Here is a 22,013-nt window from a genome sequence, read left to right as displayed (position 1 = left end):
GATATCCGAGATACGTATTGAATCAGGCTGTCTTAGAGCCTGTTGCCAATTGTCAGAAACTCTTGGCAGCCTGAGAGCCAAGATTATTGAGCTAGGACTTTCAAGCCCTGTCCTCGTCCCGTTTATCCTCAAAGCCTCGTTTCAGGCCTTGTAAATTACATGGACCCATGACGACTATGTATTTTTCCTAACCAGATTTCCAGTACCGTTGCACTCGGCCAGCCTAGACCTCGATTCCATGACACTGGTCCCTGTTGCCAGCCTTATTAGACTTACGAAGTAGCACCTGAGAAACTCAGTCAGACGATGCATCGGAAAATCCGTCTTACGACTATCCCTCAATTGGATTTCCTTCCAAAAGGAGAATAACATGGCGGAATCCTTCGAGATAATTAGTCGGCCGAGCTTCCAGAACTGGGATGTGTCTCCGGCTGCAGACCTACAAATGCAAGGCTTTGGGGGCTGAACCGTCTTGGATATGCATGCAGCTTATTTTTCTTCTTTTAGTTGCAGGTTTAGTTCGCGTACAACGAAGCACGTCCTGTAATATTATACACAACGGGAAAAAAAGGAAGAAAAGTTCTTTAGTTCTCGCCACGGGCCAGCTCGCATATAATTCTTTACCGACGTGTTCCCACGAAACCATGACGGGTTTCTCGAGAATATTGGGTTCTTCGTCAGACGGACCTGCATATGCCACCGTACCTGTAGACAATAGCGCTGCAATGGAAGACAAAATCGTGGCAGAGCAACAAGGCCAGGGACAGCATGCTTATGCTTATCCTCCCAACTATCCTCAGCAACAGCAGCATGTCGTGTCGCCGCAGCCATCGATAGGCCACTTTCAACCCGCGCAGGCTGTATCACCGGAAACCATCTCTCAAGCAACGTTTCCTCACAACGCTTCACCATGGCTTGACCCGCAAAGCCCCAACCTTCGAGACAGCCCCGGCTTCGATCGCGCCTTTGACAGTCATAGGGGACTAATGGGTCATGACCCCGTCAATGTATCCTACGAGAAAGCACCCGATGTTCACGTCGTCAATCGGCAGACGAATGCCATTCAGCCGAAGGGACCGTTTTTGTATAGGGCGATGAAGAGCAAGTGGTCTATGATTGCTTGCTTGGTTATTGGAGTTGCCGCTGCTATCGGTCATCATTTCTTTTACAATTACCTCGATGGCCGCGAAGCAGTGAATCAACAATGGATGCTTCGAGCCGGTCAACTTATTTCCTTTATCGCCAACGCCAACTTTATCCTCGCGGTAGTCATGGCCCATCAACAAGTGGCATGGCGAGCCGTGGGACAGAAGGGATTTTCAATTCATGCAGTCGATTCCCTATTCGGCGCCACCCATAACCTCGTCGAGCTTTTTAACCGCGAGGCCTGGGCAAAGTCTTGGTTTGTCATGTTTCTTGCTCTCTACATGTGGTTTAGCCCGGCCGTTGTTATCCTTACCTCAGCTACGTTATACGTCGTTCCTGGCGAAAGCGTTCAAGACACCCTGTGTCCCTCCATCCGCACTCTAAACTTCAGCAACGAAGCAAAAGAGAGTTTCCAGACCCCCAAGAAAGCCGATGGCGAGATTCTGAACGGTCGCTCTCTTTCTGGCTACAACTGGACGGCCGATGGTGGTAACCTCGCAGATGACGCCAAGACCAATGACAACGTCTTTGAGTACTACAACGTTCCATCGTCTTCTCTGGACCGTATCGCTGCTGGTGTCTTCTCAAGTAGTCAGACAACATACAAGGCCAACATCTCGAAGGAAATCTGCGGAGAGGGCTGGGATTGCTCCACTACCATCCATTTCGTCGCTCCTGGATACAAGTGCGAGGAACTTGCTCGCGGCGTTGGATCCAAGACGAAGCAGTTTGGAAATGCAGAAGCTCCATTCAATCTCAGTCACCTGGTACCTGATGGCAACTACACCTACCTCGCCAATACCGATCTCGGAGAATACATGCGACCACAAATGGACAACCTCACTGTCGGTGGAATCCCTTCTAAGGAAGATGGCCCTGACTTCCCCAAGAACCTCGGCGTCTTTAGGACTGAGCCCAGCATCTGGATCGGCTACGCTGAAGTCCAGGACCACACAAAGGAGCATGCAAAGGACAAGAACACTGATGGATGGTACGACGACTACACTCCGGTCATCTTTGCCTGTGATCACTGGGAAGTGAACTATACTGTGACATTCAACTACACTGCAGGATTCCAAAAGTACGACATTACTGAAAGGGACTACAAGAAAAAGATCATCGACACAGAGTGGAGCAGCTGGACCAATGAGTCCACGGATGGAACAGCCGATGGAAACGTCGCTGAGCCAGAGAAGAACTATGTCAGCCCTCGCCAAGACTACGCAAGGTATCGTCGAATTGCTGCATTTCACAGTTTGGGACTACGCCTCCGGGAAATGCTCTTCGGTAACGTCAAGGTTCAAGGTACCGTGCTAGCAGACGGCGCAATTACTACAACAAATCTTCTCGACCGACACGAGAGTCTTGCAATCCACGACTTCCAGCGAGAAGTGAGCCGCACCTATGAAGATCTCATTATCTCGCTACTCTCCGACCCCCAGTTTCTCGCTGTCGCTTGGGCAGCTGACCCCTCCAAACTATCCGGCACTGGCGTCGGCGGCGAAGAAACCAACTACGCATGTGAGCGACGCCGCAAGGCCAACTTTTTCGACTATGGATGGTCTATTCTCGTGGCTGTCTATGCCGTGTCGTTTGTCATTGCATCAATTGGTGTTTACTACGGTATACAGGCGATGACCAGTGATGGTACAGATGCACAGCGTGTCATGACGTTCTCTGCTATTGCTGGCGCAACCAAGAAGGTCACTGTGGATGAAGCTGAGAGAAAGGCAACCAAGATCAGGTGTTTCCCTACTGAGGAACGACCAGGAGAGTACGAGTTTAGGGCTGAGTTGCAAGGATGAGATGAGGATGGGTGAAGACTATCGCTACAAGACTCTTTTTTATATGACTTACTGTCACTAATTGTAATTTGTTAACTCGCAATATCATGACTTTCTTGTGTTGAATGTATCATACAAGAGTGATATTGATGGTTTCTGTAGGCAAAAGCTATAAACGACGACGTTCGCCAATTGAGACATACATCAATCCAAGTAAGTCAAACTCTGAGCTAATTCAACAACTTTTTTGACCAAGGGTTTCACCTGGTGAGAGTGAGACACTTGCAAGTTGAGACCTGTCTATCCAGACATCTTAGTTTCTATCAAGCAGACTTTAATTAAATCACATGACCCATCCCCGAATAGCTCAGCTGGAAGAGCGTTCGACTGTAATTGTATACATGTCATCGAAAGGTCACTTGTTCGATCCAGGTTTCGGGGATTCGTTTTTTTGCTTGATTATCTTTTTTCAAAAATTATATAACAATTTCATCCGTGACCAACTTTATGCCCGGCAGTAATTAACGTTCCTTCAATATTAACTACTTCCTTCCAAATTCCCAACTACGCCTATAGAGGCTAACAAAAAAAAATATTGCTAACTGACTTATTATCATCTTCGTCGCAAACATTGAAACAATGCCGAAGTATAAAAACCTCTGGGGGGGTTTAGAAATTTGCCTGGGCTTCCTTCATATTCGCCGGGCTCAGCATATCTTACTACACACTCTCCCTTTCGCCTACCATCATGGTTTGCTCTGTACTCTGCCCATCCGCGAGCATGGATAGTGAATCGGGGTTTCAAATGCGCAACAGTGTCCCAACCCTCAGGTCTATTTGGATTGAACGGCGCATTGACTGTCAGTTTCGCAGCCAGCTTCTTACCAAAGTTGTAACATCTAATATTCTTTTCCGATGCCTTGTACATGTACAAGCGAGATCGGGGTTCGGCGTCGAGCCATAGATATACCGACTCGAGGTTATCTGCACGCTCTAAAGTCTTACAGCACTGATGCCACGGCAGCATAGCTGATTTCTTTGCATAATTGGGTCCATCAAAGCCCGGCAGACGCAGGCGGACCGTAACCTGTAGGTGTCGAATATTGTTGAAGATTAGATTTGGATAGGAAACTGCTAGTGAGTGGATGGTGTCAAGGTCGTGAGTACAAAACGTGACGCTGCTATAGATGGAGGCACGCGCTTCAATGTATCTATGATGTTATTAGTTGCCATTCTATTCTCTTTGTGGAACATACTTACAGCTCCCAGCATGTCAATAACAAGGGCAAAAACGGACTCCACCCGTTTCCATCTTGAGATTGATATAGCTCTTCATATTTCCAATGGACGCCCCAAGTAGACTCAAGCTGCCTCCAGAGCTCTGGATCCCATATCTCATCGCGTCCTGTCCTCTCGCATTTCGCTTGACGCTCGTCTGGCGCAGTGACATCGGTGACGCATTTCATCCCAGAGAAGCGACCATCGCGTAAGATGAGGTGCTGAGACAACCCTGCGTCTTTCCAGAGTTCTTGAAAGATCATTTCCTTGATCTTGGTGGGGAGTCGGACCAAGGCAGAAGGCGACTGCGGGTTGGCAGGCTGAGATATAGCTTCTGCCTTAAGTCGGGATCGACGACTCACTGCGACGTAGTTAATACTAGATATGTGATAGTTGAGAGACGTCTTGCCTACCTGATTTGAGGTGAAGTGCAACCTTCGAGTGAACGTCGAAGTGTTTCATCGTATGTTGTTGATCGGTAGCGACAGGCAGGTGATCTATATTATAACTAGTGATGAATTGAACGTTAATGGTATCGATGGAGTAGTATTTTTATAGTAATTGAAGTAAGTGTTGTGTGAACATGGTACTTGACTGTAGGCTTTCGCAGAGAAAATAAACTGGAATAAGCAATGATGACTGTTTCAAATGTAACCCAACTATGAACTAGGGTGCCAATTAGAATTCACCAAGATCCTTCGGCTTCTTAGTACAGTGTGAAAGTCTCTGGATATAAACGTAGCCTCTCAATTCGCGCGAGTCTATCCTAGTTGAGATTTGTAGGACCGAAGTTGTAGAGAACGTGCGTCTTCCAGCTTGGCTCTCATGATGGAATGGTTATAGCAACATACGCGTCGATCATGATGGTGCAAAATCCATCAAAAAGTACGATGCTGGCGAGAATGGTAACCCTTTCAAGATTGAGTGCATGACTCTCTTTGCTAGATGAAAGGTTGCAAGAGGTGATTGTCTATTTTACGCATAAGCGGATGAGCTTTCAGTCATCTGGCGTTGAACACTGTACATGCTGTACCATTTGAAAGACATGGAAGTAGATTCGATGATTGTAAACTTGGTATTTGATGGTATTTACTGTTGAATCTTGGTTATACCGCGGTTGGAAGCATCATGTCTTTTCACTAAGAAGGATGACCTGTCAACACATGCTGTGGCGTTGGAAAATGGAAGGCCAGTCTGGGTAGAGCGCGTCCTTTGTGTAAGTAAACAATAAAAAGTTTTTATAAACAAAGGCTATTTCAGAAAATGAACAACCCGTTGTTGGTTAATCCTTGGTCTTTTGTCCGCATTTTACTTATTGTTCTTCACAGCACTAAAGACAACTCCTGGGGACAAGTAGTATGGCAAAATTGACAGTATGCTCAAAACATTAAGTCTTGGCCAGGGAACGTATAAATGAACCATAGCTGCCATTCACCGACATACACCGGACGCTCTTCCTTACCACATCTCGATCTTCAACACGAACCAAACTTGCATCATCAAACACTTCCATTGTCTACATTCTTCATCACATCGCAATCATGAAGGCTCACCCCATCACAATCTGCCGCAGGCACACTATCTGTCGTTGGATCCGGCACCACGTGATAGCCACCCCAAGAATTTCGACAAGTGCCCGACCTAGAGTCGAATGGGAGCGAGCTTATGATCCACAAGCTTGGATCCTTGGTGTTCTTCCACTTATTGCATTCACGAATCTCATCTGGGATGATGCTTCCAGCGCCGTCGAGCAAATCGAGAAGAGCGACTCTCCACTTTCTGGGTTTGTTGAAACCGAGCAGTGGGCTGCCATTCATCGGTTTGCCTTTCTCGTCAACTTTCTTGAAAAGAAGGATCCGCAACATAAGAGTCAAGCGTACAAGGCGCTTGCTGAATGCGACCCTGGCTTCAAGAAAATTGAGATGGCGGGGTATGTATTTGACGACATGGATGGCATCAGAGCACTGAATGAGTGGAACGATCTGGATCATCTTCACAGCTGGATTCAGGCCAATGCTGTTCCACGCTTGAGTCTTGTGCCCACAGCTATTGCCGAAGAAGCCGCTGATGTATTTCTGAACACCAACTATCTAGATTGCTGGTTATCTCTCCAGTCACAGCGAGAGTCCCTTGGCATCATTTGGGCTGTTCGATCCCGGCGTTCGTATCCTTAACTCAGACATGTGTTCGAGGTGTTGCCCATAGTTCCGGGGGGAGAGAGCGTTCAGATGATCATTAAGCAGCACATGAAGCAGATTGGGTCTGATTTTTGACATTGAGAAGCATGGTGGTACTCTTGTAAGTCATTAGAGAACGGTAGGTTCATATTTCAACACTTGTGGACAACTTGATCTCAGTATGGACGCGATTTCAGTAAGACCTGTATCGAAAAGGTAATAACGTGACATGATGTGACTATCATACTATTCCATCTTGATCAACTGTGGGCAGTCTCGGGAGACGCCCATCTAACGATTCTCTCAAAAATGATTTCACCGTCGTGAGGCGAGTCAATGGGTTTCAAGCCGCTGTCGGATCCTGCTCCCACCAAGACTGGATTATCCGAGGCCACAAATAGTCTGGAGAGTACAGAGTCCATCTCTGGATGCCCTTGAAAAGTGAGCACCTGGCCATCCTTCGACATGAGAACTTCATTGTTCAGTGCCAGGGGAAGCAGATGTGGCCCAATATCGGTTACTAGAATCTCATGATTCTTGTGTATGGTCTGGCAATATCAGTTTTCAATGTCCAATGGCAGGGGCTAGTTGTCAACTTACCAGCGATGGTGACTCAAAGAATTTCGTTCCTTCAGGTGTTAACGGGATATCCGCAATGCCAACCTAGATGCAGAATTAGCTGTTGCTCTTTGTATCGTCGGAATTAAAGTCTTACAATTTGACCCTTGTCAGACTTGCCCAGTGCTCCTCCTAGCGCCAAAGCAATTGCCTGTTGGCCCCAGCAAATCCCCAGAATTTTGGGCTTTGATGGACCTGCAGTGACTGTTTTGAGATACTCCAGCGTATCGACAACCCATTTAGGCCTCTCATCTTTGAGGAGGTTGAATGGCCCTCCAGTCAAGATGATGAGGTCCTTTGTTTCCGGGTCTGGGAGTGTGTCACCCTCGATGGCAGCATAGACATTAATTTCGGCATCTGGCTTAGATTGGCGAATGAGTTGTGTGATTTTATCAATCATTGGTCTGCCGCCAGTGTCGTCAAGTATGAAATTGGCGAGGATAGCTACACGAAAGCTGGGGGAGGACATGATGGCGGAACAATTGCTGTATAGACGTGCGGGTTTGTTGGAGGAATAGTTCAGGGCACCAAAGCGCTATATTTAAGTAATTCCAGTGAGCTACCCACTAAATGTGGAGCTGGCAACAACTGCCAAAACTGCCGGCTACAGCTACGTCTCTTTATTGAATCCACGCCCTCCTCGTGGGCGTCAACAAGTATCACAACTTAAACAAACAGGTTTATACCAAAACTGATCATCACATAAACTATGAGATTAGAGAAAATGTGGTGCGCTCGAATATTGATAACGTACAACAATTTACAAATTAACAAAGATAACTACAAGCCTCCTCATCCCTACTCAAGCTTTCCATCACATCACCAAAGTATCTAACCACATAATCCGCCGCCTCTTCATCCATTACCTCGCTAGAAACCGTCATCGCGATGCTCAATCTCGAGCCCTTTGGAGCAACAAGCACATCCGCCGTCTTGGACGGACGATTCGGCAAACTGTACAATCCCGTCTCACAAGCGTGTCCATCAAAGTCACAAGTAGATTCCTGACTGTTGGTGAAGTTTTGGAACCTGATAAAACTGCCAAACCTGGTCCCGGATTCCCATGTGGTACAGTTACGAGTGATCTCGCCCAGACCAAGGTTTTGAACCGCCATTGTCTGGACGTGCTGTTGTTGCACTTGGGAAAGCAGGTCGTGTTTTTCGGGAGACGATGGGAAGTGTACTCGTACTGGAATGATGTTGAGACATGGGCCAATAATACGGTCTTCGTGGGGAATTCCGAGAACGCGGCCGTGAACAACCTGACCAAACACCACATCACCCAAACTGTTGTCGTTCTGGCCTAGAGTGAATAGCTTGGAAAGTGTGATCGCCCATGCCAACTTCACCAATGTTGCCGTGGTCGAGTTCCGGGGTGTTGAAATTGGCCCAGTCTCCAATGTTGCAGTCACCAATTGAGGCTCATCGGAGACTTGTGCTGACGCAGTCTTCTTCGCAACTGGTAGGCTCTCACTATCCATTACAGTGATGGGGGTATCCTGCAAAACATCCTTCCAAACCTGGTAAGTCTCAGGTCTTCGCTTCTCCCAGACCTGTCGCACATGGTCCGAGAACTGACCACAGGGCGACATCTCTTGTCCCTTATACGCAGAATTGAGATCATCGCAAATGGTACTCAGAGACATTCCATCAAACAGTGCATGAGGCAGTCGCAATGCTAAGATCTTTCGCGAATCCTTCAACTTCAAGAGTTGGGCCTGTATTCCAGGGTTACCATCAATCGGGACACCCATGGAAAGGGAGTCATCTGCGCAATGCTTCTCCATGTCATCGACGTCTGTGTAGTGTGTCAAAGCGACTGGCATATCACGCAAAGTCAATTGGACGATTGAACCGTCGGCGTTTGTGTAGAAGACTGTGCGCAAGATGGAGTGCTTCTGGACAAGGCTATTATAAGCAGCCTTCAGACGCTCCTCATCCACGCCATCAGGCAAAGCGATCCAGAGGTAACGACTGTAAAAGTTGTACAGAGTCATTGCCTGGAACTCGGTCGCGGGGCTGGCTTCAATCACATTCTCCAAGACGTCTCGTGGGATGTGATGTGGGAGCTTGTCGAGGGTGATGTGGCCGCCATTGGAAGCATTTCCAGCCTGTCCCTCGGTGTGTTCCCCAGCCTTAGTCGTCTCCCCATCAACTGGAGCGCATGCCAAAGAGATCTTGGAAAGGACCTGATGCGTAAAGATGGTAGCAACCGCCAGGTCAATACCTCTCCGTCTAGCAAGTGTGGAAGCTGCCATCGCCGAGATCGAATCTCCTCCCATACTGAAGAAGTTACCATTCATAGGAACTGACTGAGCGTCTAAACTGAGAACCTTTGCGAAGATTTCCTGAATCTCTCGATCGTGTGCAGTCTCGGGCGTTCCATCCACCTCGACAGTGTTGGTTCTCAACTGGTACTGATCGAGGTTCTTCGAAATGCTCGCTGAGAATGTCTCGCGCAGGAGACGTCGATTAATCTTGCCTGAAAGGCTAAGCGGAATGTGGGCGACGGGAATGAAGTACGCTGGAACCATGTATGACGGAAGTTGATCCCGTGCAGATGTGTCCATCGTTTCGATGGTAGAGTAGAACTCCTCATTTGGTGAAGCAACCCACTGTACATCACCCCCCTCGGCCTCGCTTGCGACTTGGCCCCATGCTCCTTCTGTGTGCGGCGCAATGAACGCGACCAAGACAGCCCGATTGTTTTGGTTCGCAACCTTGACGCACTCAACCGCGACAGCCTTGATGTCCTCACAAACAGACATCAAGCAATGTTCGACCTCACCAACTTCAAGTCTCTGGCCATGGAGTTTCACTTGATCGTCCTTTCGTCCTAGGAACTGGAGAGAACCATCTGGTGTCTGTCTGACGAGATCACCGGTCTTGTACATTCTTCCGCAGCTTGAACGGAACTGGGAGAGCCAAGATGGGTTCTCCACAAAGACCAGGTCGGAGCGGGCCTTGTCCTTCAAGTAGCCTGTAGAAACTACAGGTCCCTCTACCAGTAGCTCACCGATTGTGCCAATGGGGACAAGCCTGTTGTGGTCGGTCGGATCAACTACCCATGATGCAGCTCCAAAGCTGCGACCGATGTGAGATGGATGTGTCTCTGGCAGAACGCGTCCGATGTGAGAAATGACAGTGCATTCTGCTGGGGCATACATCGCGAAAAGGTTCAACCTATGTGCCCAAATGTCCACAATCTGAGAAGTTAGAGGTTCACCACAAGAACCCAGTGTCTTCAAAGTTGGCACATCTGAAGGATCGAAGAGGTTGATGACGGATGGAGTCAACAGTGCCCAGGTCGCCTTGAGATCGCCTGCTGCCTTTCCTGGATTGTCTCTTCGTTCCTGCTCGTGAGGAACACAGATGCAAGCACCAGCTGCAAGAGTGAAGAGGATCTCTCCGATACTGATGTCGAATGCGAATGAGGCAAAATGGAACACGCGACTGGTTGCGGTAAGGTTACCTTGTTCTCGCATGACTGCCGCGCTTGTAGCGATAGCGCCGTGGGGGAGCACGATGCCCTTAGGCACGCCGGTGGAGCCAGAGCTGAAGACAACACATGCAGGCGAGTCTAGGTGTGGAGAGACAATCGGAGGCAAAGTACCGCACACCTGGTGCTGTCTCTCAAGATACTCGACCGGCTCAAAGGTTGTGATTGGAAGTGAGAGCCCTTCGCCAATGTGCCTAGTCTGTTCAAAAGCAACAAGGATCTTGGCGTCGATCATAGAACACATTGTTCTTAGCCGTTGAATGGGATGTGAAAGGTCAAGAAGAACAAAGGCAGCGCCTGTCTTGAGAACTGCCAACATGATGACTGGGGCCCAGGGCGACCTTTCAATCAAGACTGGCACAAAGTCACCCTGTGTGACACCTTGACTGATAAGATGACTTGCAAAGTGATTGGAGTAATCCTCGACTTGTTGGTAGGTCAAGTCAAGATCCATCGAGTGAACTGCAAGTGCATCTGGTTGAGACTTGGAAAGGTCTCGAATGCGATCGTGCACACAAATGTCGACAGCTTTCGGGACTGTCTCATTCCACATTTGTAACTTCTCCATGTCCTGTGGAGGTACCGTACTGATGTCTCTAATTGCCACGGATTCCGATGTCATGATCTGTCGAACAACGTGCGACAGCTGTCTGAGAAGACCCTCGATTGTCTCTGAAGTGATCAAGTCCGAGTCAAATGCCGCCTTGAAGTTGACTCGGCCTTCGTCCGGTCTACATGTCAAGACGAGGGGGTAGCTTGCAAAAGCCGTGGTGTTGTCAGACGAAGCGGCACCGCCAGTCGAGGATCGAAATACAGCAGAGTCCACCTTCTGCTCATGTGGTTGTACAACAAGCAGGTTCTGGAAGTTGCATGCCTCAGCAGCTTCATTACTGTACTGTCGAATGCGTGACAAGCCCGTCTGCTCGTGGGGGATCATGTTGACGAATTGATCCTGGACCTCGGCTAGACCATCTTGAACGGAACTCCCAGTTGGCAATTTGATGCGAACAGGCAAAGAAGCCAGGGTCGGCCCGCTGATCTGGTCGATGCCGTCGATGCTTGCATTTCGACCACTGACAGTAGCACCAAACACAACATCTTCAGAACCTGTCTGATGCCACAGAAGAATAGCCCACGCAAGTCTCACGACGGATGATATCGTATACTTGGTCGACATCCCAGCATCAAGTGGTAGATCACGCTCAAGCACATTTGTCTTCGTCGTGTCTCCCACCTTCGAAGCGGTGGGTGGGAAATGCTCGACCTCCAGACTCGAGAATTGCTGACGCCAGAATTTCTCGGAGCTCAGGTGGTCTTGTTGGAGAATGTGCCTCACAAATGGGCTGAAAGGCTTCATCTGAAGAGCCTCTCCTGCATAAGCTTGCTGAACTTGTGCCAGGAGTAGATCGAGAGACCATTCATCGAACAAAGCGTGATGAATGTCCAGACGGAAAGTGTCCGCACTCAGATAAAATCTGGCGAGAGGACCCTCGTTGATGTCAATCTTCGTTGAGAAGCCTGTCACGGAAGAGACAAGCTCCCATGGCATATCAGCACGGACGACAACTTGGAGGAGTCCCTCTGGTGTCTGTACTGCCCGAGTGCGCAGAATTGGGTTGTGCTGCCAGACATCCTGCCAAGCCTGTTTGAACCGATCCATATCCACTCCAGAAGCAAGTTGCCAGAAATAGGTGCCAATGTACGCTCGCGAATTCTGTGCCGTCAAGGCCAGAAGTCCCTGCTGCATGTGTGTGCATGGATACGCATCCTCGATGTCATCAACTAGGAGACCAGACTCTGTCGCAATTGACTGAATGGTCTTCTGAGAATCCTCAAGCATGGAAAATGGTGCAGGCAGTGTTGATGTAGACTTATCATCTGCTTGAACCATGAGAAGAGCCAGTTCTGACAATATGGATGTCTTGAAGATGTCGGATACAGAGATAACAAATCCTGCTTCACGAAGACTTGCCACCATTCTAATGGCGGCCATTGAGTCGCCGCCACGTCGAAAGAAGCTATCGTTGCGTGAGATTGTTGACTCCTTGATACCAAGTATCTTAGCCCACGTCTCCGCAAGTATCCTCTCATCATCGGTGGATGGCGCTTCCCCATCGCTCAGATCATGACCATTGAGCTGTTCATCGTGATCGACTGCCAATGCCTGAGCAGCGGTGTTCTGCAAAAGAAGTCGATTGAGTTTGTTGGATGTCGTGAGGGGCATGTGTTGCAAAAACACAAACTCTGACGGAACCATGTATGACGGCAAATCAAGAAGAAGGAACCCCTCAAGATCAGACCTCAAGCCGTCCATGTCCTTCAGCTGCTCCGGTACCATCTGAGCGGGAGTACACGTCTCCCTAGAAGTGTCGCGTCCTAGGAAGGCTACAAGCTTTGTCGACCCGCTGTTCCCAGCCTTGACAGCGACAACAGCAACATGACCGAAGCCTGCTTCAAGTACTTGCGGACATGCTGAAATGTGGTGCTCAACCGCCGTCAATTCCAGTCTCTGTCCGTTCACTTTGACTTGGTGATCTCGTCTTCCTGCCAACTGCAATGATCCATCGAGATTGTACCTCACCAGATCTCCAGTGCGAAAGGTCCGCTTTCCAGATTGACGGGAACCGTATTCCTGGTAGATCCGCTTCTTCCATGTGGGATCCGATGTGAAGTGTTGGTCTGTTCGAGCCTTGTCATCTAGATAACCACGCGAGATGGACGGGCCTTCAATGACCAGTTCACCCAGAGCACCAATCGGTGCTAGCTTGTCAGGCTGATCAATCGCAACGACCCACAATCTGGAGCCACACCCGTATCCGATGTTACTTGGCGAAACACCTGACTTGATGTTTGAGGCCAATGCTGCGATACCAGTACTCTCACTCACACCGTAAGCATTGAAAAGTTGTACGTGTTTGGACCATGTAGAGATATGACTCTCTGTCATGGGTTCGCCTCCGAGAACTAGGCCTCGAAGTGAAGGGCATGATGATGGACTAAGGGTGCTTGCCATTGAGGGTGTCAAGCTAGCGAGGTTGACTTCATGATCTCTCATGAACCCTGCGAGGTTGTTCAAACGATCTGACTCGGATGGGATACAAACACGGCCTCCAAACATCAGCGTGACAAGGGTGTCACGATTGCTGACATCAAAAGAATATGATGCAAACTGCAGCATTCTTGTTGTGTTGTTGATCTGGAGAGACTTTGCGTTCGCCACAGCCATGCAGTAAAACGCAGAGTGCTCCGTAATGATCCCCTTGGGTTTCCCCGTTGTGCCAGATGTGAAGGTGATGTACATAGCATTTGATGTGCTGATGTTGACTGTTGGTGATCCAGGAGTATCGTCCACGGGTATGGACTCCAAAAGTTCACGAACCGAGTCTCCAAGAGCAATAGCCTCGCAAACGAGCTCTTTTGCAATGCCACTGTGGTTTGCAGAGCAAACTGCGACAAGCGGGTTCAAAGATGAACATAGCTCACGACTGTACTGAACAGGATGAGATGGGTTGATGAAGAAATATGCTCCACCTGCCTTGAGAACAGCCAATTGTGCAACAACTGCCCATTTGGACTTGTCAAAGACGAGAGGAACAAAGACTTCTGGACCGACGATACCAAGATGCTGAAGCCATATCGCAAGACCAGTTGCAAGGCGGTCCAGCTCTCGATATGTAAAGTCTCCGTCCCAAGCTGACACGGCGATGGATGTGGGGTGCAGTGTAGAGTTTTGAGAGATGACTCGATGAATGGGTTGTGGGATGGGGTCTTGTGCATTTGATAGGATGTTCCATCTGGCGAGTCGGTTGATGTCCAAGTCGCTGCAGAGTTCAAGGTCGTTGATCTGAGAGTCAATCTTGGCAACAATTTCCTCAATTGACTTGGCAACGGTGGCGGCGATCATCTCGGCCATGGCGGACATGACCTTTGATGATCTGTAGTATACTTTGATACTGGGTAGATGTGCCTCTACTCTTTGTGAGAAGCAGACAGCGAGGTCGAACTATGGTCTGTTGTGAGTTGTGATTGCCTTACAGGTATTTTCAAGTGGTGGCTTACCATGGCTGATGGGTTCGTAACCTCAATAAGATCCTCGTGTGTAAGGACAACCGAGATGGCATCCCAAAATGTTGTGCGATTCTGTCCAATTGACTCGACATGCTGGAGATCAAACAGACTCCGAACAGGTTGTGTGGGCGAGACATGACAGCAATAGTTCCTCAGCAAATGTTAGCAAGACAACAACGACTACCCTAAACCACGTACCTTTCAGGGCCCAAGCACGTAAATGAAACATCCTCAGAGCCAGTATAGCCTCTAAGACATAGGGCCCACGCAGCTTGGATAAGACTCAAGTGACTGTGGCGCTCCTTGTGTAGCCAGTTGGCAAGGGCTTTGTTGGTCAAGCCTGAACACTCAACACCAACAGTGTCCCATTGTGGCTCCAATCCATGGAAGTCAGTTGGGGCGCCAACCTGAGGCACGAAAAGTGGTGATACTGCTGCTGGGGGGGCCATGATGTGGAATTCTAAATTCTAAACACAAACTTTCACCAGTTTGCTGGAAAGATAAAAATGATGGAAACGCAAATATGGACTGGCAATAACGTATATTCATAACTTGTACAGCTGTCTATCGACTTGTCTAAACTTTATAAAATGCAGCCTACACATACGAGCTTCAATATCTAACGGTACATCGAGACCTGGAGGCAAAGACGTGCGAAAACTGTCGAATCCTGTTCATATTGGTTTCAACATTCTGCATGCCGGATGCAATGGCGTGTCTCTATCTGATGGTCAACGAGTCACACAGTTACTCCGACCATCCCGTTTTTTTCGCAGCCGGGTAAGCAAATAGGCCTCACCTGCGTAAATAATATTCTCAAACCGCGCTTCCGCCAATAAGTCGCTGTCCATTCACCCGAACGTCTTTGTGCTTGTAGATGACAGCGGTCGAGACTGCATATTCTCTCACATAAGAGACCTTACGGGGCCAATGCTACATCGCCGCTACGGGTGAGGTACCCTGACGATATGAATCCTTCATACATGAAACTGAGTCGGAGACTATACCTTGTCAGACTGACGCCGGGGGAGTGAAGTTGCTCGTATCTAGCGATGTTGTAAAATGCCCGCAACAAGTAATCCGCTGTAGATGATGTTCCATTCGCCATGAATGCATTAGGAATGGCTTCACTATTGATGGAGCTCGTGAAGTGGATATTTACGTAATTGCTATTAAAACATATCTCAGTAGATCTCACCGGCAAGATGATGACAGTACATACTCCGTAGTAGGCAAACAATCCACTTCAATACGGTGTTGGATTAGGCGAGGTCGCGAGACAGGGACAAAGTTCAGTTCACCTAGGTCAAGGTCCACCTACCGTGCCAATCGGCACTTGATATCGACTAGTCAAGTTTCAAACGAGATTAGTTTAAACTCTGTTCGATCTATAGATAGTGTTGCATGTGGGAGACGTTCGGGAGCACAGTGTACTCAGAACGACAGGGGTACATGAGTCCTATGGACACACGTGTGTTCTCCACTTGTTGAAAAAGCTTGTGTTGAGCTATTATTCACACTAGGGGGGGAACATAACGCCCGATTCCGTAGCGGGCCGTTGCGGGCCGTTGTAAGCGTCTTACAAGTCTTGGCCGGCCTAAGGAATGGCGACAACGTCGCAGTGCATGATGCGATCTAGTCTTTGAGCATTTTTTCTGCACGATATTATTGTGTCAAATCTCATCTCTCGGTGTGTCCGACACTAAGTTGCGGTTCCGCGATTTAAACACCGACAAGGGGGGGGGGGGGTGTAGGGTGAGATTCAACCGGGCTTGTACAGTGTTTTGAGTTTCGTCTGCCAAGGTTCTGTACCTTTTTCCCCAGTCGACTACGTATGCGACAAACCTCCGCGGCGAATCCCTGAAGGGCCTCAGCATTACATACTCGTGGGGATCGTGGGGGTTGCAGGATCGGTCTCATGCTGCAGCTTACCGGGAGTCAAAGTCCGATGTCGGTCATTTTGTCGACCTACCTTAACTGTATGTCAAAGATCAGTGTGTGCCGCATCCAGTGTACCATTTTACCCTCCAAGTATCTGCAATTATGTGTGGAATCAGTGCCTTCATTACCCACCCTGGCCATTCCAGGTCGCCCGTGTTGAACGGAGATGCCAAACAGGTGGTAGAAGAACTGGAGACCAGCCTTGATCTGATTGCTCATCGTGGACCAGATGCACGAGGCCGTTGGTTCAGTGATAATCATCATGTTGGTGAGTTTTGACATATCGCACAGACTCTTGGCGATTAGATGATCTAAATTGTGACAGGTCTCGGACATGTTCGTTTATCGATCATAGATCTCAGTCCCAGTGGGAACCAACCGTTCCACGATGAACAAGGTGGTATCCACGCTGTTGTGAATGGCGAACTCTATGACTACGAGCGCTACAAAGCTCAATTGGCAGATGAGTTCAAGTTTGTGGGAAACAGTGATTGTGAAATCGTCATTGCGCTTTACAAACACTATGGCTTATCCTTCATTTCTCACCTCAGAGGAGAGTTTGCATTTGTGCTATGGGATGAAAACCGTCAGCAGCTGATTGCTGCGAGAGATCGGTATGGAATCAAGTCTCTGTACTACACAGTTCACCAGAACAAACTACTGGTTGCAACTGAGATCAAGTCGTTTTTGGCGTTTGGCCTGGAGCCGGAGTGGTGCGTCCGATCGCTGCGAGACCAGAGTTGGAGAGTTGACTCCACTACTTTCTTTGAAGGTGTTTACAAGGTAGGCCAATCTTGAAGCACGTATATCCCGACAAGCATCTAACCGACATTTGCAGGTTCGGCCCGGACATTATCTCATTTGTCGACCCAATGAACGGGAAGAACAACACCCATACTGGGATCTCGAGTATCCCGACAAGGTAAGAAATTGCTGATATTATTATCTTGTCTGGTTACTGAATTTTTGCAGTTTGCCAAGGATCTGCGATCCGAGGACGAAATTACTGAAGGTGTCAGAGAACGCCTGCTAGAGGCTGTAAGGATCCGTCTCAAGGCAGATGTTCCTGTAGCTGTCTACCTCTCAGGCGGAATTGACTCTTCATCTGTCGCCGGAATGGTATCGCACCTTATTAAGCAGGGAACCAAGCTGGGCAATGAAACGAGTTTATTGCCGTCAAGTATGAAATGTTACACCGTCCAGTTCGATGAGGGTAGCGGGGCAGACGAGTCAGGTATGCAACCTGGTTTCTATTTTTATCTCTATGCTGACAGGTCCTAGCGATTGCTCGTCGCACAGCAGATTTCCTCGGCGTCGATATCCATCTAGTCAAGATGGATGAAGAGGCTCTTGTCTCGCGGTTTGAAGACACAACCTGGTACAGCGAAGTCCCACTTCCGGATCTGAACGGAATGGGCCGATTGGCATTGGCAGAGGCCGTGCACGCCCAGGGTATCAAGGCAGTCATCACTGGTAAGTAACTTATTATCCCTACTCTGCCACAATTTCTAATATTTATGCAGGCGAGGGTTCTGATGAACACTTTGGGGGCTATGATGCCTTCAGAGCTGATTCGCTAAGCGAACCTGACCACTCGTGGCCTGCCATGATGACTGATACCGAGCGTCAAGAAGCACACGCTCTAGCCAGCAAAGAAGCTCAATATGGCATCTTTGGAGACTTTACACCAAAAGTGCCCATCTCCACAAAGAGAATGTTCTATTCCAACCACGTCGCCAGTTCTATCGCGAGAGTCGGAAGTCTACCGTTCTCTGATTGGACCAAGGTGTATGGAAACAGCATTCCCGAGACCACCATGATTGAAGGTTTCGATGGGAGAGTCCGCGACAATATACTTAAGCGTTGGCATCCTGTCCACACTGCACAGTACATGTTTGTCAAAACATTCATGCCTCACTTCATCTTACGCTACAACGGAGATAACATCGACATGGTTCACCAAGTCGAAAGCCGTTGCCCTTTCCTCGACCATCATCTAACTGAGTACGTTAACAATGTGCCTCCCAGTCTTAAGATGAGATACAACGCGAAGGATAAGTCTTGGCGTGAGAAGCATATTCTTCGAGAAGCAGTGAAGCCCTTTGTTACTGATGAGGTGTACAACATGAGTAAGAAGGCTTACATGGGTCCAAGGAAATTTTGGCCTGGTGGACCACTACACAAGAAGATTTCGGAGTTGGTGACAAAGGCAAATGTTGAGAATCTAGGTTTTGTAGACTGGCAGGCTACACAGGATGCTATGGATGGGGCTTTCAATAAGCAGGAGGGTCTGGCGCTGCGCCGTATTATTACCGTGGCACAATTCGTTGTTTTGGGGCAACGTTTTGGTGTCAAGAGAGCCTCTGGACGTCGCTAGTGGAACACTGAATGAAGAATTATTTTTGGTCTTACTGAACATAACTAACTTGTCTACGTTTGAGTGAACATGAGATACCAAGAGAGTTGTCGATGGCGAAAAATACGGAAACACTAAAAATTCACTGGAGAAACATGTCACCACTAAAGTCTGTCGCAATTGCAGATTTTCGCAATTTGAGGACACATAATCTTCAATTTGACATTTTAGTTACACACTCAATGCTAAGTCGCTATCACCAAAACGCCGCAACGCGAACCTCAATACTCTCTCTAGCCTCTGCATCCTCATCCTGATCCACCAGCTCAAAAGCACTGTGGACAGCTCCCCCAACTCCAAGATCCGACTTGCCTTTGCCACCCTCCAAAGGTGCTCGTGCATGTCCTTCCATCTCATTGTCAAACAATTGAATCACCAAAACATCAGAAGGTTGTTGTTCTGAGATATAGTGCCAGGCATGCGATGTCTTTTCTGCATCTCGCGGGGCGTAAGCCAGATAACTTTGTGTCTGGTACGTATCATCATTCTTATCAATGTTTTCGTCATCTCTACCAACGATGCGGTACAGGTGAGAGGGAATGCTGTGATCTGTTGGCTCGCGCTGGTCGCAGGGCACGTAATCTGATACAGGGAACGAAGCCGCTGAGGACAAAGCCAGAGGGTCGCGGTGAACAGTCTTCAGAGGTCGCCAGATGGAGAATAGCGCGAAATGAGGAACCTTGCCACTGTGATCCTTGAGATCGTTCCATTCAACGCCCGACTCGAGCAAACGGTTTTCGGCCTCAATGACCTTCTCAGCTGCCAAAGCAACTTCGCTGTGGTATCGACGAATATGATGCCGAGCTCCCTTGGGAGTGCAGTCTAGATGCACCTTGGGAGCTGGGCAAACACCATCCTTTACAGAATTTCCAAAAATTGGTGGGAACATGTGAGACGTGTCATCTGAGCTTGAAGCCTGCGTGTCTGCCTCTTCTTCTGCAGGGGCTGAGTCATCACCCTCGCTGTACAGACGGTTTCTGACAACTGCAGCGGATACCACAGCCTTCTTGCATCCTGTAACGTTCTTGACAAACTCTTCTACTTCCGGAAAGTATATTTGACGAAGAAGTTTCTCATTGTTCCAACTTGCTCGACTGTAAGGGGCCGAGTGTAAGGCGGAATCATGTCGACGGGCAGTAAAACCATGGACATCAAGTTTGTACGGCGAGTCTTGTCCGAGATCCAATGATGGACGTAGGTCTGTCAAGGGTAGAGTGACAATGTCACCAAACTCGGACAGTGATGGGAGCAGATATGCTTCTTTGCTTGGAGTTGGCTGACTTCCTCGGGTCAGATAACGAAATCTGCCCTGATGAGGTTTGGTTGCCGTAGTCATGATGTTCTCAATTGATAAGAAGCCTGATGAGGATAATAGTGATACACTTTCAGGAGTATATTTAGTCAAAGCTTTTCTGAATGAGGGCAAGTCCTTGTTAAAGTTGATCTGGTCTATTATTGTATTACTCTATCTTTCCGATGTCGCACTTAATGACGCACTCAGCTACATATACTACACATTGACTTGCGGTGATGTCGAACGATATGTATCAGATGAGATGCATCTTAGAATCAAACCATTCCCCCACACAAACCCATGTTTGTTTGCAACTGAATCAAGGATATGCTCAGCCCCCCACGATACCCCATATAATCCTTTTTTGAGGGCACAGACAAAAGATCGTGGGTCTCCCAAATAAGGCAAAGATGCGAGGGCGTTTTATATGACTCACTTGGTGTTGGTTGGACAAGCTCCCAATACGCGAGTCAGGCCTGCCATTGCCATGGATGTTGGTACTTCGGCCAACACTCGGGCAATGAGCAAAGTCCGTGACCTTCCGCGCCCCCAGTTTTGTATCCATCGGCACTTTAAGAACGCCGACACTGACAAGGTCTCAGCCCCCCCGTTAATTTGTAGCGAAATTCCTTCTATCCGTGAATCACTGAAAACATCCTGTTTCAACTGCTTACTTCGACTTACACCTCCCCCTGCTTAAAGAGTCGTATTCTATTCGTTTTCCCACCGCCCAAGCTTAAACCACTCAAAACACTATTCCACTTCCATCATGGCCCGAATCCTCATTACCGGATCTACCGACGGCTTTGGCTTCGAAGCTGCCCGCCAGCTGATCGAGCGAAAGCACCAAGTTTACCTCCATGCTCGCAACCAAGAGCGCGCCGATGAAGTCAAGACCAAGCTGCCAGGTGCTGCTGGTGTTCTGATTGCCGACTTGACAACCGTTGCGGAAACGCGCAAGCTCGCTGACGAAGCGAATGCGATCGGCACCTTTGACGCCGTCATTCTCAACGCCGGACTACTCTACGGGCCGTTCCGAAAGTCAGATCTTGGTGTCCCAGCAAGCGTCTTTGTCAACCTTGTCTCCCCATACATCTTCGCAGCCCTCCTCAACCCGCCCAAGCGTCTCATCTTTATTGCCTCTGTTCTGCACCACGAGGCCGACACAAGTCTCAAGGACATCTTCTGGTTGGAGCGCGGAGAGAAGGAGTGGAAGGATTTCCCAGCATACTGCGACGCCAAGTTCCACGTTGTCCTCCTAGTCAACGCAATTGCGCGACGTTTCAAGGACACCTCGGTCATTGCTGTGCACCCTGGATACGTTCCCACCAAGCTTGCAGGTCAAGACGCTCCCGGCAAGATGGAGGATGGCATCGAGACATATGTCATGTTGGCTGAGGGTGATTACGATACTTCTTTGACTGGTGTTTACTTTGACCCTAAGAAGGAGAGGGCTCAGCCTCACGCCTTGACAGCGGATCTAGACAAGCAGGAAGCTGTCGTCAAGGCTTGTGAAGAGCTTACGGGAATCAAGCTTCCAAGCCCCTGAACGTAACTAGTCAGCACAAATATCTAAACAATACAAACATTCATAAAATACCGTTGTCCATCAGTATTTGTGATTTGTGAATAGGCTTTGAGCGATTTGCTGACCCGATTGGGGTGATTAATCGCCTTGACAAATATATAGCGCAAGGCGTGTCTTTTTGCAATCGGCGCCATAAAACTGCCGAAATTACTAGCGGGTCCTTCGGTCTCGCTTAACTACCCCGGCGATAATCCCTCGATTCGA

The 22,013-nt window shown here is 48.6% G+C and overlaps 8 protein-coding genes and 1 non-coding gene across 9 annotated transcripts; 5 read left to right on the top strand and 4 right to left on the bottom strand.

Annotated features, from left to right (window-relative positions):
* Window positions 1-644: 644 nt before the first annotated feature.
* On the top strand, window positions 645-2,951 carry FGSG_11391 (uncharacterized protein; the record flags this gene model as incomplete). The annotated part of the gene is made up of 1 exon (XM_011327540.1): window positions 645-2,951. One exon carries the CDS (start codon window positions 645-647, stop codon window positions 2,949-2,951), a length of 2,307 nt encoding a protein of 768 aa, XP_011325842.1.
* Window positions 2,952-3,286: 335 nt separating this feature from the next.
* On the top strand, window positions 3,287-3,372 carry FGSG_20790. The gene has a single exon. It is a non-coding gene; the product is annotated as a tRNA-Tyr (tRNA).
* A 171-nt stretch (window positions 3,373-3,543) lies between these two features.
* Window positions 3,544-4,670, bottom strand: FGSG_11392 (uncharacterized protein; the record flags this gene model as incomplete). The annotated part of the gene is made up of 3 exons (XM_011327539.1): window positions 3,544-4,141; window positions 4,191-4,569; window positions 4,622-4,670. The coding sequence occupies 3 exons, from the start codon at window positions 4,668-4,670 to the stop codon at window positions 3,544-3,546; spliced, it is 1,026 nt and encodes a 341-aa protein (XP_011325841.1).
* A 1,079-nt stretch (window positions 4,671-5,749) lies between these two features.
* FGSG_11393 (uncharacterized protein) lies at window positions 5,750-6,413 on the top strand (the record flags this gene model as incomplete). The annotated part of the gene is made up of 2 exons (XM_011327538.1): window positions 5,750-6,142; window positions 6,303-6,413. 2 exons carry the CDS (start codon window positions 5,750-5,752, stop codon window positions 6,411-6,413), a joined length of 504 nt encoding a protein of 167 aa, XP_011325840.1.
* Window positions 6,414-6,645: 232 nt separating this feature from the next.
* Window positions 6,646-7,472, bottom strand: FGSG_11394 (uncharacterized protein; the record flags this gene model as incomplete). Its single annotated transcript, XM_011327537.1, has 3 exons — window positions 6,646-6,933; window positions 6,986-7,048; window positions 7,101-7,472. The coding sequence occupies 3 exons, from the start codon at window positions 7,470-7,472 to the stop codon at window positions 6,646-6,648; spliced, it is 723 nt and encodes a 240-aa protein (XP_011325839.1).
* A 298-nt stretch (window positions 7,473-7,770) lies between these two features.
* Window positions 7,771-15,019, bottom strand: FGSG_11395 (uncharacterized protein; the record flags this gene model as incomplete). The annotated part of the gene is made up of 3 exons (XM_011327536.1): window positions 7,771-14,505; window positions 14,562-14,721; window positions 14,769-15,019. 3 exons carry the CDS (start codon window positions 15,017-15,019, stop codon window positions 7,771-7,773), a joined length of 7,146 nt encoding a protein of 2,381 aa, XP_011325838.1.
* Window positions 15,020-16,613: 1,594 nt separating this feature from the next.
* FGSG_11396 (uncharacterized protein) lies at window positions 16,614-18,888 on the top strand (the record flags this gene model as incomplete). The annotated part of the gene is made up of 6 exons (XM_011327535.1): window positions 16,614-16,779; window positions 16,837-17,294; window positions 17,350-17,433; window positions 17,484-17,745; window positions 17,793-17,984; window positions 18,035-18,888. 6 exons carry the CDS (start codon window positions 16,614-16,616, stop codon window positions 18,886-18,888), a joined length of 2,016 nt encoding a protein of 671 aa, XP_011325837.1.
* A 235-nt stretch (window positions 18,889-19,123) lies between these two features.
* Window positions 19,124-20,523, bottom strand: FGSG_11397 (uncharacterized protein; the record flags this gene model as incomplete). The annotated part of the gene is made up of 2 exons (XM_011327534.1): window positions 19,124-20,286; window positions 20,520-20,523. The coding sequence occupies 2 exons, from the start codon at window positions 20,521-20,523 to the stop codon at window positions 19,124-19,126; spliced, it is 1,167 nt and encodes a 388-aa protein (XP_011325836.1).
* A 445-nt stretch (window positions 20,524-20,968) lies between these two features.
* On the top strand, window positions 20,969-21,814 carry FGSG_11398 (uncharacterized protein). Its single transcript, XM_011327533.1, has one exon. It carries the CDS (start codon window positions 20,991-20,993, stop codon window positions 21,768-21,770), a length of 780 nt encoding a protein of 259 aa, XP_011325835.1. The 5' UTR covers window positions 20,969-20,990; the 3' UTR covers window positions 21,771-21,814.
* The last annotated feature ends 199 nt before the right edge of the window (window positions 21,815-22,013 follow it).

This window comes from Fusarium graminearum, chromosome 3 (assembly GCF_000240135.3).
Source record: "Fusarium graminearum PH-1 chromosome 3, whole genome shotgun sequence".
Lineage (NCBI taxonomy): Eukaryota > Fungi > Ascomycota > Sordariomycetes > Hypocreales > Nectriaceae > Fusarium > Fusarium graminearum.
This window is presented reverse-complemented; position numbering and strand designations above follow the sequence as displayed.

Coding starts and splice junctions, on each gene's coding strand:
- FGSG_11398 (XM_011327533.1), top strand. CDS start 20,991: ATGGCCCGAATCCTCATTACCGGATCTACCGACGGCTTTGGCTTCGAA.